The sequence below is a fragment of the Rhinolophus sinicus genome, linkage group LG16 (assembly GCF_036562045.2).
Source record: "Rhinolophus sinicus isolate RSC01 linkage group LG16, ASM3656204v1, whole genome shotgun sequence".
In the NCBI taxonomy this organism is placed as follows: domain Eukaryota; kingdom Metazoa; phylum Chordata; class Mammalia; order Chiroptera; family Rhinolophidae; genus Rhinolophus; species Rhinolophus sinicus.
Window position 1 is genome coordinate 39,030,723 of NC_133765.1, and position 18,746 is coordinate 39,049,468.

At 56.5% G+C, this 18,746-nt stretch overlaps 2 protein-coding genes across 5 annotated transcripts; one reads left to right on the plus strand and one right to left on the minus strand.

Moving 5' to 3' along the window:
• Window positions 1-410: 410 nt before the first annotated feature.
• LRCOL1 (leucine rich colipase like 1) lies at window positions 411-4,231 on the minus strand. Its single transcript, XM_074321374.1, has 5 exons — window positions 4,085-4,231; window positions 2,597-2,830; window positions 2,385-2,510; window positions 2,113-2,235; window positions 411-473 (listed from the first exon to the last, which is right to left on the minus strand). Exons 1-5 carry the CDS (start codon window positions 4,229-4,231, stop codon window positions 411-413), a joined length of 693 nt encoding a protein of 230 aa, XP_074177475.1.
• A 10,266-nt stretch (window positions 4,232-14,497) lies between these two features.
• On the plus strand, window positions 14,498-17,730 carry P2RX2 (purinergic receptor P2X 2). 4 transcript variants are annotated; one of them, XM_074321699.1, is made up of 12 exons: window positions 14,499-14,760; window positions 14,858-14,993; window positions 15,083-15,154; window positions 15,265-15,340; window positions 15,408-15,504; window positions 15,680-15,760; window positions 15,870-16,008; window positions 16,350-16,480; window positions 16,711-16,801; window positions 16,907-16,972; window positions 17,051-17,128; window positions 17,324-17,730. In XM_074321699.1, exons 1-12 carry the CDS (start codon window positions 14,585-14,587, stop codon window positions 17,414-17,416), a joined length of 1,236 nt encoding a protein of 411 aa, XP_074177800.1. In that variant the 5' UTR covers window positions 14,499-14,584; the 3' UTR covers window positions 17,417-17,730. The 4 variants fall into 4 exon arrangements, with proteins under 4 accessions (XP_074177801.1, XP_074177800.1, XP_074177799.1 ...); XM_074321700.1 differs by lacking the exon at window positions 16,907-16,972 and having other exon boundaries at window positions 14,498-14,760; XM_074321697.1 differs by having other exon boundaries at window positions 14,500-14,760; window positions 17,051-17,730.
• Window positions 17,731-18,746: the final 1,016 nt, after the last annotated feature.

An 18,746-nucleotide genomic window follows, 5' to 3' on the forward strand; every position in this document is an offset into this window, starting at 1 on the left:
CGGTCCCGGCTGCCCTGTGGTGTTTGGTGGAAGGGCCTGGCATCCCTCCGTTCCTGCTCCTCCACCCTTAGCTCATGTTTCCATCGTACCTGACGTTTCCTCAGGGTTGTGAGGTGGCTGCTGGGCTTCGGCCACCACACCTGAGTTCCAGGCTGGAAGACACAGGACGAGGAGGGCCCCGTCTTTCATGAAAGCCCCCCAAACACTTTACAGAATTCTTATCAGAAATGTGTCCCAAGCTCGCCCCTATGTGTACAGAAAGGAAACATTAGTTGTATGTTGGGCACATTGTAACCCCGAACAAAACGGGGTCCTGCTGAGGCAGAGAAAAGAAGCACAGATGCTGGGGGACACTGGATTCTTGCTGGACTCACTGAGGGATGGTGTGCTGCGCTGGACACGAGGCCCCATCACACGCGCCCAGCTGCCTCCAGGGAGACCTGGCTCTGAGAAGACGTTTGGCAGGAAGTGGGCTGCAGGGATTTGACCAACAGGAAACAGGAGATGGGAGGGCACCAGAGCTAAATGTCACTCCCTGTCCCCACAAGGACTCGGCTGAGGGGCTTTTCCTCACAAGTCTTCAGACATCTTGCATGCCAAGGAAACAAAGCCACCAAGGGTCTCCCATACGGTTCCCCCCAGGGAGCGGGCGTTCAGCCTGGGTAGCTCTGTGCTCCCAGTGCCACCAGCAGCGTGGGGCTGTGCAGCTTGGGACGCTGATTATTTTTACTTGCACTGACAACCCACACTTAATGTGCCTTTATGATGGAAACGCCAGAAGGGAGGGGACAGTCGCCACTCAGCAGCGGCCCTTTCTTTGCCAGGTCACACCTGAGAGGAGGGGCCACTGCCCCACACCTGAGCGGATCCCCTTGTCCACAGGCTGCACATTGCCTTTATTGTCTGAAAAAAAATAGATGTGACAAAACCCACTTTCACTCACTCAGGAGAGTTTACTAATGCCAAGTGTGACGTTGCTGGTCCCAGAAAGAGCCTGGAGTGTGGCACGCACGAGCTCCCGTAACGTGCATGACGAGACCCACAGTGGATGTCCGTACAGTACTGCTGGCTCTTCAGGGCACAGATTCCTGCCCATATCACTAAAGGACAGAGCAGAAATCAGGAAATGCACAGGGAGACAGCACCTTATGCAGGAGCAGAAGGAGGTCGGCTCTCAGGACAGTTGTGTCTTATGAGCCCAGACGTCCCTCCTGCTGCACAGATGGAGCAGGACGCCAGTGGGCCCATCTGGACATGATTTGCCACAGTTTTGTCTGAGCACCTGCTGCGCCTGGGTGCCGATGACCCCAGAGCAAGGTACAGGCGCTCAACATCAGTGGGTCTTAACTGCTGGGGACCCCTTTATAATCAGAGACCCCTTTATAATCAGATGGACATCATGGGTTCCAGCACAAAATGTGTAGTGAGGGACCCACACGCATCTCACAGCAGATGTTCTCGCAGCTTCCCGTGCCCCTCATCTCCATCTACTTCTGTCCGGCTCCATCTGCCCCTATTGCTGTCTGTCCCCCATCTCTGTCTATCCCTCGTCTGTGTCTCCCTTTGTCTCCATCTGCCCCCTCCCAGCTGTCCTCCCTGCTCTCTGCCTGTTCTGAGCCCTTGGAGGCTGGGCTCTGGGGCTGCATCGTCCGACCTCTTCGCTCCTGGACTGCAGTGAGCTTCATCCCATGGGAGGCTCCCGAAGGAGCTTCATCCCATGGGAGGCTCCCGAAGGAGCAGGGAGGTGGGAGAAGGGATGTTCCTGGGGAGGGTCCTCTCTTGGGCTTCCAGGCCGGGGGTGGCGGCAGCCTCACTGTCACCTGTTCCCGGGTGCTGCTTGGTCCTATGGGTCCCACCGCTCCACCAGCCTCTGCCCTCCACCAGGCACATCAGCACCTGTTTCCCTGGGTCCCTGACCCATCTGTGAGCCCCACTATGCCCTCAACATATGTCCCGTCTGACACATTGTCCACTCTTCCTGCTCCAGGAAACAGACACTGAGGCCAATCTCCAGATGGCAGATGGTGGCGTCTCCTGGAAGGGGACACCCACTGGGCTCTGGAGACACAGCCCCCTGTCCACTAGCTGCGTGACCTGCCGCCAGGGACTCACCAGCGGCAGGCACTGGGCGAGGATCCCGCTGCGGGGGATGCAACGCGGGGGGTTGACCTCGGTGAGCAGGATGCAGCATTTGGACCTGCACTCATTGTGGTCAGTGCACAAGGCCCCATTTGGCTGGAGGAACACAGAGGCCAGAAGTCACCCCAGATGCCTGGAAATCATGCACCCGAGCAGGCGACCCCCCACCTGTGCACCTGAGCAGGCAACCCCCCCACCTGTGCCACCTTGTAACCTGGCCCCAGGAGGCACCTTCCCGCCCTCACCTTGCGCCACTGCACGCACTGGTAGAAGATGGTTCTGGGCACACAGAAGCGGAGCGCCCTTTTGCTGTTGGTGGTGCAGCAGCTGCTCCGACACTCCCCGTGGTCCGAGCACGAGTGCCCGGTGGGCTGCAGGGTAAGGAGGTCTAGCTAGCCCTTTCTGCCTGCTGGCCCGCCTTCCCGGAGGCCCGTGGCCCACCCGCCCCAGGACGCACCTTTTGCCACGACAGGCAATGTAGGAAGAAGGTCTGGGCCGTGCAGAACTTCTGTGGGTTCAGGCTGTTGATGGCACAGCAGCCACTCTGGCACTCCAAGTGCTCTTTGCAGGGCTCGCCGATCCCCTGCAATGCCAGGGCCTGTGTCTCTGTTCCTGGGGCTGCTGCAGACCCTGCTTCCTGCAACGGGCACTCCCTGCCCTCTGCCTCCCGCGTCCTGCCCGTGCCCCACACCTTTCAAAAACAGCTCGCCTGAGGAGTTTTCTGGAACATTCACAGACCAAGGTGGGTGGAAGGCCAGGATGGCCTGTGGAAAGGGGGGGAGGGAGCTAACAGTTGTCTGCGTCTGTCCTGAGTGATGTGGACAGAGGGTAAACTGAGGCACAGAGGATGGAGGAAGCTAGGGAGTCGCCGAGCAGCAGGGCAGGCAAAGGGCTTCCTGGTGCTGTGCCACGTGCCTCACGTGCTCACGTGTCACAGAGATGGTCAGTAACAGGCCACAGAGCCAACACGGAGCTGCACCTGAGGGTCAAGCCAGGTCTGCCACCCGCCCACGGCTGCCACAGTGAGCGTGGCCTTTGACCTCGGTTCTCAAACTTCTTTTAAAAACTCACAACATTACTGGGGGCCCCAGAGAACCGCTGTGGGCGTGGGTTAGGTCTCCTGTGTCCAGTGCAGTGGACGCTAACACGGAGAGAAGTTTTACGTATTCATGTATTCATTTAAAAATAGTAAACCCACTCCATGCTAATATAAAAAAGATTGTTATGAAAAATTGGCGTAGCTTTCCAAAATAACAAAACAAACCGTGCTCAGCAGAGTGGCACCTGTGTTCCAAGCTGGCTTCTCATCGTGGCCTCGATTCTACCTGTTGAGCTGTCACACACACTGTGACCCCGGGGGGATGCCACCACACGCTCGTAGGAGGGTGAGCGGGCAGAACACCCCTTAGCGCCCTCAGATCATAACTGACCTGGGGACCCTCCAGACTGGCCTGGAGACTTGGGGTCAGAGCCACTGGGAGCTGCTGCCTGGACCCTGGAGGCTCTTGAAAGGGTTTTCAGACGGGAACCGTTTCGCTTTGCTTTTCTGTAGAGATCCTACTGCTCAGGAGCCCGGGTTTGCAGGTGAGAAATGGGGACAGAGGAGGGGCTAACTTCTAGGCTGGGCGCCCCAACAGCAGGAGGGAGCATGGGGCGCGTCCCTGGGTGTATGTGCGGATGAGGCGGGGCTGTCCTCACTGTCACCTTTATTCACGAGCTCACACCGCCTCCTGTCAGACCCTCGTGCATCTATGCGGCCTGATGGCCCCCTGCTTCCTCCAGGGAGATCCTTAGCTGGGCCCTACGCTGACATTACCATCCTGAGAGCCACTTCCATCCCAGGACGTGGGCCACTGAGACCCGTCGGCCCCCATGTCAACCGTCCTGGAGGCTCGAGTGCACCTTCTTTTCTAGGAGCCCAGAGGGGGCTGGACACAGAGGGCACCTGCAGGGACGGGTAGGCAGCCCCAGGGAGCCCCGCATGCAGGGGTGTGGGCGTGGAGCCTACCTTGTGGGACGATGGCATGTGTCTCTTCATCGCCAGGAACACAGGCAGCGCACACAGCAGCAGCAGATGTCTAGCGTGTGCCATCGGGCCAGCCTGTCGATGCCCAGATGACCCTGGAACGTCCCCACGCTCAGGGCCACTCTGCCCCCCAACACACCTCACGTGAGACCCACTTCCTGTCCCCTCCTGCTCGCAATCTTTCTCTTGCAAAATGGATATTTTAAGATTTACAGACATTATTTTCTAGAGCCGTTTTAGGTTTACAGAACAATTGTGCAGAAAGTACAGTTCCCATATACCCCTTCCCCCTGCCTCAGTTTCCCGTTATTCATACCTTGCATTGGTGGAGTACGTTTGTTACAATTGAAACTACACTGACCATCACAATCACCCAGAGTCTGTAATGTCTGTTCAGTGGGTTTGGACAAATGTGTCATGACGCGTATGTCATTATGTGTCACACAGGGTCGTTCCTCTGCCCTAAACGCCCTCTGTGCTCCGCCTGTTCACCCCCCACCCCAATCCCTGATCTTGTCACTGCCCCCACAGTCCTGCCTTTCCCAGAATGCCACAGCGTTGGGATCACACAGTGTGCAGCCTTCTCCGACTGGCTCCTTTCACTCAGTCACATGCACCAAAGGTCTCTCCACGTCTCTTCCCCGAGAGCTCACTTCTTTTTAGCACTGAGTGGAAAATGGATTTTGAACAAGGTTTTCTCCCTGGACGGCCAAGCCCTTCAGTTTAAGTGTCTCTGTGGCTGGAGGGGCACTGCGTCCGTCTCCCCGGGTCCATCTGCTGGAGGCCCACCCAGACCCCGACCCCGACCCCGACCACGACGCCGTCCACACCCGGGGGCCCAGTCCGGCCGTGGCAGGGGTTGGGCTGGAAGCCTCCAGCACATGTGACGACTCCCTCTTCCAGACTCGACAGACTCCAGGAGTCTGGAGTTGCCCTCTGTCTGGGCCTGAACTACACATGGGCACTTGGCTGGCCGCCTGCTGTTCATAACTGGACATTTGGCCTCCAAATTAGTCCCCAGTTCTTTTATTTTTTTAATTGCAGTTATAGTCACGTAACATAAAATTTACCATTTGAAAGTGAAGAATTCAGTGGCATTTAGTACATTCTCAGTGTTGTGCAACCACCACCTCTGTCTCGTTCCAGAACAATCCATTACCCCACAGAACAACCAGGCCCACCAGCAGTCACTTCCAATCGGCCAGAACCCTGCAGGGAGCAGCGTGACACTGAGGCCCCAATCCTAACACGGCCTTCATAGCTCGGCAGGGCTGTGGGGGCGCCCATGGGGCCATGTCACGTCTTCCTGGCTGGGCTTCATGGGACAGCACGTTCGGGGGGTGTCCCCCACTGAACCATGAGCCTCATGCCCTTGTTTTCTGCTCTGCCCCTCAGGGTCCCCAGATGCTGACGTCCCTGTCACCTTCACTCCCTCCCTCACAGTGGTCTTTCCGGGCCCCCTTGGCAGTGCCCCCTTGGCGTCTGCCAGCTCCAGACCCTGCAATGTGACTTCAGACCAACACTGGGTCCCGTCCGGCCTCTGTGGCTGCAGGGCCTTGGGGACAGAAACATGGTTCCCCTTCCTGTGACCTGAGGGGTGGGCTCCCGTGGTCCCATCACTGTCCCCCTGAATCTGTGGTCTCCAGATGATTCTATGAAGCCACATTCAACTGTCCCCTTCATTCTTTACTAGGGTATTTGTGTTGCAAAGTACAGTGAATTCTGTTTTTCCCAGAATTCCCAGAGCACGAGCCCGGGAACCTGCTGGCCGAGTCTGCCCCCATCTCCAGCCTGTGGTCATCCATCTGTCTTCTTTGAGACAGGAATTCAGATACTGGAGCCTCCCAAGGAAGGGAGGGAGAGACACACGGTGACCTACTGCTGGGTGGAGCGGTGTGGCTGGGAGCACAGAGAGGGGCTGCCTGGGGGACGACGCCTGCCCCCCCAGACCCACACGGAGGGTTGGATTCTGAGTCCCAGGATGTGGCCAGAAGGCCCTGAGCCAGGTGGGGGAGGTGTCTGGGTGAGAAAACGCGGGAGGACTCAATGCACGTCACACAGGAGCAGCCTGGCCAGGATGACCAGGGCACTCACAGAATTTGTCAGCTGAGGTCCCTTTGTTCCCTCACAAATACCCAGAAATGACTCCCGTCACCGGGAAGGGCCTCCAGGAGCTCAGCAACATGAAACATCTCAGAAAGGCAAGAGTTTAGTGCCGTTTAGAGTTTCCTTATCAAAAATAGCAAGTCACGGGATGCACTGTCTCTCCAATTCTGGTTTTCCTGTAATTTTAGATTTAAATGGATCTACAATGAACCATAGCTTGAAAACATTGCTAGAGCATCTCATCCAAAAGGTTTGCTGATTGGTTTCTACAGAGATACATGGACGGAGCCTCGGTTCTATTTTAATTGGCTGTCCCCCAAAACTGGCAAAGACGTGGAGGAAAGGGAGCAGGGAAGCCCTGGACTCGGCAGAGACACTACCGGCCCTTGGTTAGGGTTCACCTTTAAAAATGCACCCCAACTCTGCTTCATCGCGAGCGTGATAATGATGCTTGAAAACTTGTCCCTCAATAAAAGCCTCACGAAGCTGGGTGCCCCTTTACCGTGGGCGCGGCTCAGCAGTCAGGGTTTGCGGTTTTCCCCACGACCAGCAAGTGCGAGTGAGGCCTCCCAGGGTGGCCAGCCCGATGGAGAAGGGAGGAACTGGCTGTGGTCCGTCCTTGAGGTCATGCTCCTTTCTGCGCCATTCAGAAGCTGCCCGTATGAGTCGCCAAGTACCTCTACAGTGGAACCCAAAACACTTTTTTGTCCTGGAGGCTGAATCTGCATCTGACGCCAGGCCGGCCATAGAGCTCAGACAGAGCCCTGCCCCACAGTCGGCAGTTGCCAGCCCCAGATGCCACCACCCCCATGTTAGTCGGCCCAGACGGGCTCAGCGACCACAGCTGCCTTGGTTTGCGCCACTTCCAAGTCAGGACCAGTCCCAGAAGCAAATCCGCCCCCCAACCAAGCACATGGGACCTGTTATCAGTCAGCTAAGGCTGCGTGACAAATGCCAGACAGGCCGTTTAAACCAGACACTTACTGTCCCCCGTCCTGGAAGTGGGGAACCTGAGATCCAGGTGTGGGCCGGGCTGGTTCCCCCTGAGGCCTCTCTCCTCGGCGTGTGGACGGCCGTGCCCTCCCTGGGTCCTCACAGGGTCACCCTGTGTGTGTGTGTCTGTGTCCTGACCTCCTTATGAGGACCCCAGTCATATAGGATCAGGCCCCCCCGAGTGACCCCATTTTACCGTAATCACCTCTGTGAAGGCCCATCTCCCAATGCAGCCACCCCCGAGGTCCTGGGGTCAGGACCCAGCACATGGACTGGGGGACACAATTCAGCCTGTAATACTTCACATTTAGTTAGTTCCCCCTCCCCTCAGGGCACCTGGAACGGGCCTTTTCCACTGTCAGCATCCCCACCCGCCTGCCTCAAGTCTGATCACAGTGATGGGCCAGCCCCCCCCTCCCCCGCTGTGGAAGGCTCTGGATAAGCCTCCCACTCTTTCAGGCTAGCTGGCGCCCTACTTCCTGCAGCCCCTTTCTGCTGACCACACCCTTCTGATGACCACGCCCTCCAGATGACCACACCCCTTCGTGCTGACCACACCCCTTTCTGCTTCCTGAGGCTCTGTGAGGGCCCCAGGCTGGTATGAAGGGCACAGAGATTCCTGTTTATTTCCCTCACAGCAGGTCAAAGGTCTCAGATGCCCAGTCACGTGATTCTAGAGAAATGACACCAGACAATGGAGCCATATATAAACATTTTCCAGGATAAAAGGGCAAACCCATAGCCATTGTATGAACTTTGTGAGCCGTGTCCATATTGTGTCAAATCTATCAAATATAATTATTATAACTACATGAAAGGTACATTTGAATCACAACTCAAACGTTTTTGAATTTCAAACTTGCAGTGTTCTTTTTGTAGTTTAGACCAGGAAAAACATTTTTTTCTGGTCTCACACCTCTTCACAGGCCGCCGGGAAGGTCCCAGGCCCAGGCAGGTTACCAAAGTGGACACGATGTGCCTGACCAGTCACACAGCCCAGACACCACAGGGGCACACTGTGCCCGCACGGGAAGCACAGTTTACAAAGGTCATGGCCCACCACTGTCTACCACTCACCACAGCCCAGAGGTAGAAGCCACCCAAGCGTCTGATGGACGGATGGACAAATGCAACGTGGGCCTTCCACACAAGGGAACGTCGTTCACCGTGAAGGAAGGAGACCCTGCCACAGGCTGCAATGTGGGTGAACCTGGAGGACATTATGCTGAGGGAAATCAGCCAGGCACCAAAGGAGTAAATCCCGCAGGGACCGAGAGGGGTCAAATCCAGAGACAGAGAGATGCCAGGGGCTGCGGAGGGCGTGGGGAGTGAGTGTCTAATGGGGCAGAGGGTCAGCTTGGGGAGGCAACAGTTCTGGAGATGGTGGTGGGGATAGTCACGCAGCATGTGAGCATCTGGTGCCACTGGACTGGACACTTAAAGGTGGCCATGATGGTAAATTTTATGTTGTGTGCATTTTATCACAATTTTAAAAAAGTGGCAGGCACTTCTCATGGCCCTGGAGGCACAGTTGCTTCTGAACTCGAGGAACAGCGCATTCATAGCCCCTGGTTATTTCAAAACTTTCTCACATGTACTTATGTATGGAGTCTCTTTTCTTGGATGTGTTTATAAATATCTCAGATGAGACAGCTTTCCAGTTTTCCTCACAAACATCAAAGCCAGGTATGATGCCACAGCATCTCACTTTGCCAGATAAAAGCTTGACGCCAAATCCTGCCAAGGACAGAACAAGCCCCTAGCCCATGCTTTCCTCATAACCCTCAGGCCAGTGCCCTGCCCGACAGTGGCATGGGAAGGCTGGTTTAGCCTCTGGCACCCCGAGAAAAGGTGAGTCACTGAGCCCCTGCAAATTTATACACAGGAAAACTGAACGTGCAGGCGTGAGATGGGGTGGCCCCTGCAGAAGGACTCCCCGTGGGAGCTGACAATGGCTGAGGTATCTGGATCCTTACCTTTCTCTGGGGTCCCACCTGCTCCTCTGTGTAGAGGTGAGAGCGGCCAAGCTGTGGCTTCCAGAAGAGACTACAACCTCAAAGTGGAGAGTCACACAGACTCCCTGGGTCACCTTCTAATCCTCTTCTTTCTCATCCTGTCCCCGCCTTCAGCCTTGTCAGAAGGTCTTTCATCATCCGCCTGAGAGACTGAATGGACAGTTCCCACCACAGCCTCTACCAGCCCCAGAAGCCAAGTCCGCCCCTAACCAATCATGCGGGACACCCCTCCCCACCGGGAGAGACTTTCCCACCATGGCACCCCATCCCCACGGGCCTGCTCGCGGTTGGGGGCCAGCTCCCCAGCTCTGGATCAACAGCCTGTTTATTCTCATTTGGGAACATTGCTCTCTCTTCATTTATTTCTGTACAGTTTGTTCACAATAAGCCCGTACTGGCTTATTTATTACTGACTCTACGCCACGCCTTGTGCTGGGCTCTGCAGAGGAACAGACTGTGTGCCCCTCTTGTCACCTAGCTCTTGGTCTAGCTTGGAAAATGGAACTGTCAACAAATAGGTTACAAAATGTGGTAGGTGACAGGCATTTTAAGGGGGGGTCCACAGGTGATGGGAAGATGAAGACGGAGGGGCAGGCCCTGCAGAGCGGGCAAGCTAGGCACGGACTATCAGGGATGCGAGGGTTTTAGGCGGGAGAGTGACAAGACCAGAGTGTTTTAGAAAGTCTGGGCACGAGGAAGGACAGGCTGAGAGGCTGGAGCTGCTGAACGGAGGCAGGGCGGGTGGGGGAGGCTGGGTATTGATGGATGTGGGCGGTGAGGGAGCCATGGACCCAGAATGTCGCCCGGGTTCTGGTGACTGGGAGTGAGGGGTTCCGGTTAGCAGTTTCCGTTTCCATTGTTGACCTCTGCCTAACAAAGCACCCAACAACTCGGTGGCTCAAAGGGCAACTTAGTGTGTCTCAGGGCTCACCAGCTCTCAGATGGCACTGGGCTTCCTCATCCCCATGCTCAGGGCCACAGATGGCTGGAGTCTGGGATGGCCGATGCCCGTCCTCCCGGCTGGCTGCCCCAGAGCAGGTGTCCGAGTCCCAGAGGACCTGAGGCTCTGTGGCCATCCAGGGCTCAGGCAGCACCGCATCAATCAGGAAGGAGCCCCGACGCCGGGTCAGCACGGGAGCAGAAAAACCAAGTCATCTGAGCCGTAGTGAAACCCCAGCAGTGACAGTGTCACCAGGGACAGGAGGACAAGGGCAGGCGGGGACTGGGGATGGGGTTTCTTTTAGGCAGGGGGATGAAATGGTTCTAAAATTAGGTCGTCCTGTGAACAAAGCGCTGTAAACGAGTGTGTTGTGTGGCGCTGAGCTTCGTCTCAGCAAAGCTGCCGAGGTGACTACTTAGAACTTGGCTGATTGCACGTTGCTATTCCTAAATACGTTTTTAAATCTGTTGTTGCCAGGGAGTAATATTTTCTTTTAACCAAAGGTTTTAGAATTCAATTGAACAACTTAATTTTTTTACTTGTAAAATGCCTTTTTAAGTAAAAACCCATTATGAGACTCAGTCCTCCTAAGACTCATTTCTTTAACCTATTTAAATGTATTTATGCAAATTATAGATTTTAATCAACACCTTAACGGTTGTTACAAATTCTGTGGTTTTTCTCCCAACCTGGAGAGCTTGCATGAGGAGTTTACACTTGATTTCTGAAATTTCCCTTCCAGCTTCGAGACACCTTATCTAAATTTCGCAATAAGCGTTTGGGGTTTCCCCAAACCAGCCACACACAGGCTTGGCTCTGGGTTTGGGAGACCACGTGAGTTCTGGTGGGGGACCCTCCGAACGCAAAGCTACTTCCTACGGGTACTCGTGAGCTCGCCTTGTCACCTGACATATATTTCTAAGGACGCAGGGCAGAAAAGTCATCTCAAATAGTAAAAGAAATCCTTAAATTCTTGGATAAATTGAGATTATATAACATACCATTTCTTGGAAGAAAAGATAAGGAGAAAACACTACACATATTTAGCAGGGTGGTGCTCTGCCCCATGGGAAGGTAACAGCAGTGTGACATGGGTTTCTCTGAGTCACTGGAATTCAGACACTTCACCCAGACTTTTCAGGTGTGCACCATTTTCTAAAGTCATCTGGCCTCGGCCCCAGCAAGTCCTAGCAACCTACAGACGCAAGTCTTTGTTCAAATCAGATCATTTTCTTCAATTACTTTGATCACTTCTCCCTTTCTGGTCGTCTGTGACTCTGTCTCTGGCACCTGCCCTGCAGCCCTGTCTCCTGTGCTCTGCTCTGAGCCGCGGGGCCTTTCCTCCACTTGGTTACCCAGGTGAACATACTCTACTTAGCTCATCGAACCCAATCACGATTTGGGCTCCAGAGGATGTTACTGCTCTAACCGCACCCGCTGCATGTTCTCCTCTCAGCCTTTTGGCTCCAGGGTCACCTCCCGATTCTTGTTAGTGGGCTCACCATGCCCGACATTGGGCAGGGATGTGTGCCTCCCGGGGTGCTGGGTCAGGCTGCTAGTGGGCCACACACAGGGACCAGCCTCCGGCCAGTGGACAGCATGCACCATGTGCCCCTGTGCCCCGTAGCACAGACTGGCCAGCCACTCCCCTCCAAGGCACAGGGAGAAACCCTCTCTGCCGACAGCAGCACCCACCAAAACAATATTGAAAAAGAACAATGTTGGAGGATTAACAATTCCCCATTTCAAAACTTGCTACAGGGCCGGCCCGGTGGCTCAGGTGGTTAGAGCTGCATGCTCCTAACTCCGAAGGCTGCCGGTTCGATGCCCACATGGCCCAGTGGGCTCTCAACCACAAGGTTGCTGGTTCAACTCCTTGACTCCCACAAGGGATGGTGGGCAGCGCCCCCTGCAACTAAAATTGAACATGGCACCTTGAACTGAGCTGCAGCTGAGCTGAGCTCCCGGATGTCTCAGTTGGTTGGAGTGCGTCCTCTCAACCACAAGGTTGCCAGTTCGACTCCTGCAAGGGATGGTGGGCTGTGCCCCCTGCAACTAGAAAACGGCAACTGGACCTGGAGCTGAGCTGCGCCCTCCACAACTAAGACTGAAAGGACAACAACTTGACTTGGAAAAAAGGCCTGGAAGTACACACTGTTCCCCATAAAGTCCTGTTCCCCTTCCCCAATAAAATCTTTAAAAAAAAAAATCTTGCTACAAAGCTACAATTAGCAAAACAGGGTGCTGCCGGAATAAGGACATACATATAGAACAATGGGACAGAACAGAGAACAGAAATAAACGCTATGTCTATGGCCAATTGATTTTCCACATGGGAGCCAGACCCTTCAGAGGATAAAGAACAGTCTCTTCAACAAGTGGGGCTGGGACAGCTGGACATCCCCACACAAAAGGATGAAGTGGGACTCCTACCTTACATCATATGCAAAAATTAACAAAGTGTATCTACAACTGAAATATAAACCGCTAAAACCGTAAAACTCTTACAAGAAACCAGGGGTAAATTTTCATAACCTTAGACTTGGCAATGGATTCTTAGAAGTGACACCAGCAGCACAAGCAAAGACAGCTAAATTGAACTTCTTCAAAAGTAAAAACTTTGTGCATCAAAAGGCACTATCAAGAAAGTGAAAAGACCACCTACAATGTAAGAAAATATTTGCAAACCACAGAGATGATCAGGGTCTAGTACCCAAAATATATTGAGAACTCTTACAACTGAATAACGAAAAGAGAAACAGCCCAATTTAAAAATGGGCAAAGGGTTTGAAAGGACATTTCTCCAAAGAGCTTATACTATTTCGCCCATGAGGAAGGCAATAACCAAATGAGTGGAAAATGTCAAGTGTTGGCAAAGATGTGTAGAAAGTGGAACCCTTGTACTTTGCTGATTGGACTGTAAAATGGTTCAGCTGCTTGGAACATGGTATGGTGGGTCCTCAAAGTCAAACATAGAATTACCACATGACCCAGAAATTCCACTCCTAGGCATATACTTCAAAGAACTGAAAATAGGTGTTCAAACAAACCCTATACACGAATGCTCACAGCATTAGTGACAATCGCCAAAAGGTGCAAACAACCCAAATGTCTATCAGTGGGTGAACAGGTCAACAGTGGGATATGCATACACTGGAATATTATTCTACCATAAAAAGGAATGACGCACCGACACACACTACAACCCAACAGGTCTCGAAAACAGTATGCTCAGTGAAAGAAGCCAGACACAAGAAGACAAATATTGTATTATTCCATCACAGGAAACATCCCAAGCAGATAAATACACAGAGACAGGAGATGGTGGCTGCCAGGGTCTGGGAGGAGGGGTACCAGGCAGTGGCTGCTTCCGGGGCTTGGTTCTTATCTGGGGGTGATGAACGTGTCTGGGAGTCGATAATGGTAGTTGCACAGCAGTGTGAATACACTAAATTTCGCTGAACTGCTGACAAAACAATTGTTCATTAAAATGGTTAATTAGATGCTATTAAATGTCACCTCCAAAAAAGTAAAAAGTTTATCATTTTGTGAAAATATGGTCTCTGGGATTTGCTTCAAAATAATGAGGGGGGCAGGCAGAGATCTAAAAAGTTGAAAACAAAAAACCTTTGGTTTGCAAAGAGGAAAAATGGATGGGAAGCAGATAAAAAGCAGGGAGCTGATTCCGGGTGGGGGAGAGGGCCGGGCGCTGGGGTGCAGGAAGGAGCTAGAACAAAAAGTCTCCGACGCGAACCTGCAGATAAGCCAGAGGGCTGTTGGGCCAAAGACAGGCGTCCAGGGTTGTGTCTGAACCCCGGGGCAGGGGTCCGCGGCTGCCCTTTGGAAATGGTCTCGCTGCACCTTAAACTTACATATTACGCGGTGATGGTAGCCCAATGAAGCTGGAAAATACATATATATATTTAAGTCTTGCCCTTCGGGTTCCATGCGCACTGCCCGTCAGACACCGGGGGAGACGCGGAGGCGGCCGGGCGGTGTGCCACGTCTTCGTCCCCATCTGGAGACAGGCTCCCTTAGTGTCCTGCCCCAGGAACGCGTGGGCCTCCGTCCTTCCTCGCTCCCTCCCCGCGCCCCCTGCTCCGTTCGCCCGCTGAGCCCCGAGCCCCGGGTCCCGCCTGGCGACCCCTGCCAGGTGCGCTGCGAGTCCTGGCCGGAGCGCTGCGGACCGGACCTGGGGGAGCCCCGGAAGGGGCGCCGCCCGGGGCGGGGCGCGCGAGACCGCGCCCCCGGGAGGAGGGCGCCGCGGAGCCCACAGCCCCGCCCCCAACCCACAGGACCGCGCGGCGTCCGAGCCTCCCGACCGTCGGAGCTCAGGGCCGCGGCGGCTTCCCGGGCGGCCGGGCCATGGCAGCTGCCGAGCCCAAGCCCCCCGCGGGAGTGGCCACGGCCCGGCGCCTGGCCCGGAGCTGCTGGTCCGCGTTCTGGGACTACGAGACGCCCAAGGTGATCGTGGTGAAGAACCGGCGCCTGGGCGTCGTGTACCGCTTGGTGCAGCTGCTCATCCTGCTCTACTTCGTGTGGTGGGTGCACGGGGGACGGGGACCCGGGGCGGGGCGGGCGCGGGGTCCCCCGGGGCGGGGAGGACGCCTCCGGAGCCGGCCCTGCGCGTCCCCACAGGTACGTGTTCATCGTGCAGAAGAGCTACCAGGACAGAGAGACGGGGCCGGAAAGCTCCGTCATCACCAAGGTCAAAGGCATCACCTCGTCCGAGCACAAAGTGTGGGACGTGGAGGAGTACGTGAAGCCCCCCGAGGTGCGTTCCATCCCCCGCGCGCCCTGAAGGTGGGACCGAACGGTGGCCGAGCTGTCCGCGCCAGCCGACTGTCCCCTTTCTGAACCTAGGGGGGCAGCGTGTTCAGCATCATCACCAGGATGGAGGTCACCCCCTCCCAGACCGTGGGGACCTGCCCCGAGGTGAGGTGGGGTTCCGGGCCGGGGAGGGCCCTGCCGGGACTGCCGCACCGCCCGAGCTGTGCCTGGGGGCAGAGGGTGTCCGGGCCCTGACCGAACCGTATCCTCCCCAGAGTGTGAGGGTCACCAACGCCACCTGCGGCTCCGACGAGGATTGCGTAGCCGGGCACCTGGACATGCTGGGAAACGGTCAGTGTGAGCCCGCTGGGGGCCGGGCTGGGCGCGCCCCTCACCACCTGAGCGCGTCTGCCCACAGGTGTGCGGACCGGGCGTTGCGTACCCTATTACCACGGGGCCTTCAAGACCTGCGAGGTGTCGGGCTGGTGCCCCGTGGAAGACGGGGCTTCCGTCAGGTGCGCCTCCCACCCACCTGAGACCCAGCTCCGCCGCAGCGCGTCTGTTCTGCTTCTGTCCGCTCAGCGACCGGAGCCGGGATGTGCTGGGAGGGGGGGGGGCGGGCGGTGCACCCAGGGAGGCTGGGGGGGGGGAAGGGGGGAGGCTAAACGCACCCAGTCTCTGCCTCCTCAGCCAATTTCTCGGTAAGATGGCCCCCAATTTCACCATCCTCATCAAGAACAGCATCCACTACCCCAAATTCCAGTTCTCCAAGTAAGAGCCCTCAGGGCCGGTGAGGTGGGCGGGCTGGGCGCCCCCTGCCAATGGGTGGTGGGCGTGCTCGCTGCTGTCCCTCCCACCTGAGGCGCTGGGCCGTCCTTAGGGGCAACATTGAGAACCGGGGAAACGGCTACCTGAAACGCTGCACGTTCGATGAGGTCTCCCACCTCTACTGCCCCATTTTCAAGCTGGGCTTCATCGTGGAGCAGGCGGGGGAGAACTTCACGGAACTGGCGCACTGGGTGAGAGCCCTGGCGACAGTGGCAGATGGCTCTCCTTCCAGGTGCTGGCTCCTGCCTGCCCACCAAAGGTCCCTCTCTGAGCCCCTGTGCACTCTCTGCCAGCCCTGGCCCTGCTTGGCACAGGACAGAGAAAGACGATTGGCTGCCTCATCTGGGTGTGCATGGCACCTGCTAAATTATTGACTCCTGGTCACACAGCTGGCCAGCCCTTCCTGTCCCCTGATGCCTCAGAAGCAGGGCACTCACCAAGTCCCCTCAGCCCTGACAACCTCAGGGCACCCCAGGGCTCTTGAGCATCTCGTGTGCCTGCCCTGACCCCGTCTGTGCCCACGTCTGGGCAGGGTGGTGTCATTGGGGTCATTATCACCTGGGACTGTGACCTGGACCTGCCGGCGTCCAAGTGCAACCCCAAGTACTCCTTCCGGAGGCTCGACCCCAAGCACATCCCAGCCTCATCCGGCTACAACTTCAGGTATCTTGGCCTTGGGCTCCCTGGGCCTCACCCATCCTGGCTGTGGGGGCTCCAGGAGCAAACAGGGCAGGTGCCCAGAGGCCCAGGGACGCCAGCAGTTGGCGGAGTCTTGGAGCTGCTTCCCTCTGGACAGACAGGCATCCACCACCATGCTCCTCAGGCAGCCAGGGCTCGGGCACCCGGTCATTCTGTTCCAGGTTCTGATGTGCTTCTGGGCCATTCCATCCCAGGTTTGCCAAGTATTACAAGGTAAACGGCAGCACCACTCGCACACTCATCAAGGCGTATGGGATCCGAATCGATGTCATCGTGCACGGACAGGTAAACCAGTGGCCCTGCCTGCCTGGGGTTCAGGCGGCCCAGGACTGAGCTCTGTCCCACCCACCACATGGTCTGCCCCAACGTCTAAGGTGCCTCTTCTCCCAGGCAGGGAAGTTCAGCCTGATTCCCACCATCATTAACCTGGCCACAGCACTGACCTCCATCGGGGTGGTAAGGACGCATGCTAGGTCTGGGTGTGTGCGTGTGGGGGCCCTGCCAAGTCCTTACCATCCGTCTTGCTGGCCCCAGGGCTCCTTCCTGTGTGACTGGATCTTGCTAACATTCATGAACAAAAACAAGGTCTACAGCCACAAGAAATTCGACAAGGTGTGTACACCGAGGCAGTCCTCAGGTAGCTGGCCTGTGACCCTGGCCCTTGTTTTGGGCCAGGCCCCGCCCCCGCCCTGTCCCTGCTCCAAAGAAGACCCAGGCCAAGCGGGCAGACCACAGGATGAGGGGCGGAACCAGGCCCTGGCCTCCCCGCCCCCACAGCCCCGGCCCCCCTGTGACCCGCCCGACCAGATGGTGGATGCTCCCGAGAGGGGTGCAGGACCAGGGCCGTGTGCCTCCCAGGACTCCACACTCACGGACCCCCGAGGTTTAGCCCAGCTCTGAGTCCACCCCACCTCCCATCCCACCTCGCCGGTGGCTGGGCCTGGCGGGGCACCACTCTGCAGCCCAAGCCGAGCTCCCTGGCCGCGCAGCTGGGACCCGCACGAAGAACCCAGGCCCTGCCCACGCACCTGAACGGGGACCGGGCACCTGTGCGACTGGGCAGTGGGCTGACAAGGGGGCAGCGCCCTGCTCCCAGCTTCCCATCTGCCCCACCCCCCTCCCCACCCACAGCCTGGGACTACCTGCTGAGACCCTTTGCTCAACTTGTAGCCAAGAAACCATATGTCCAGAATCCAGTAAATCTCTGACCAGAACCTTCTGGCCTCATTTTTGGGAAAAGCATCTTGAGGCCCTGAAGACAAATATGCACGGGTGGGTCCGGAGAGGGGCTGCTGGTGCTCTAACTGGCCTGTGCAACGTGGGCACATTTGCTGCCCTCCACAGCCAACCAGGTCGTGGTCACGTTTCACCAGGGGGCCAGCAGAATGGGAGACGGAGGCCCACAGTGCATGGGGACCCCAACTCGCCCCAGCACCCACCAGCTTTCTGGAGGAGTCATCCCAGACCACAGACCTTGAATACCAGAAAGGGTGGTGACGAGGACAGAAGCCAGGAGGGAAGCGATGAGAGTTGTACCCAAAGAAACTGAAGCTTAGGTTGCACTGTCACTTAAACTAAATACGCTTCCTGGTTCCGAGGGACATGGCAGGGCAGGAATTCGGTGGGTGGGGCAGGGCGAGGCTGCAGGCACCAGCTGGTCAGGTCTGTGGGTACCACAGCCGTGGATGCTACAGTGGCCATCACACTGACTGCCTGCCTGGCCAGACCCTGCTCTGGGGGACACCACCACTTGACTGGACGGTGCTTTGTGTGGCAGTAGTGATGGCGAGTGAAGGGCCATGCCAAGGACCTTGCACAGGTCATCTCACCTGTGATCTCATCAGTCCCAGGATTAAGGGGATGGTTCAGACCCAAATCTGAATGTCGACCAGAGCTGGCCCTCCCACCTGCCCACACCTGACAACTGGGCTGGCCCCCCTCGCTGCAACCAACACTCCAAAGCCCCCACCCAGCCACCCCCAAAGACCCTCCCATCCTGTTACATTGGCTGCACGGGTCACCCAAATGCCTGTGACAGCCGGAGTGGCTCACAGATGTCCAGTTCTAGTGTTGAAGAAACTGGCTTTTCCAGTTAGGGCTGGGCTGCAGCTCAAGAACCACGGCCAGGGCTCAGGTTTCCTAAGTGTGAGTGACCCAGGCCTCATACCCCAAATGCCCACCCCAGCTGGCCTCCAGGGAACCCCTGGGAGCCAAGGAGAGGGCGGGGTGC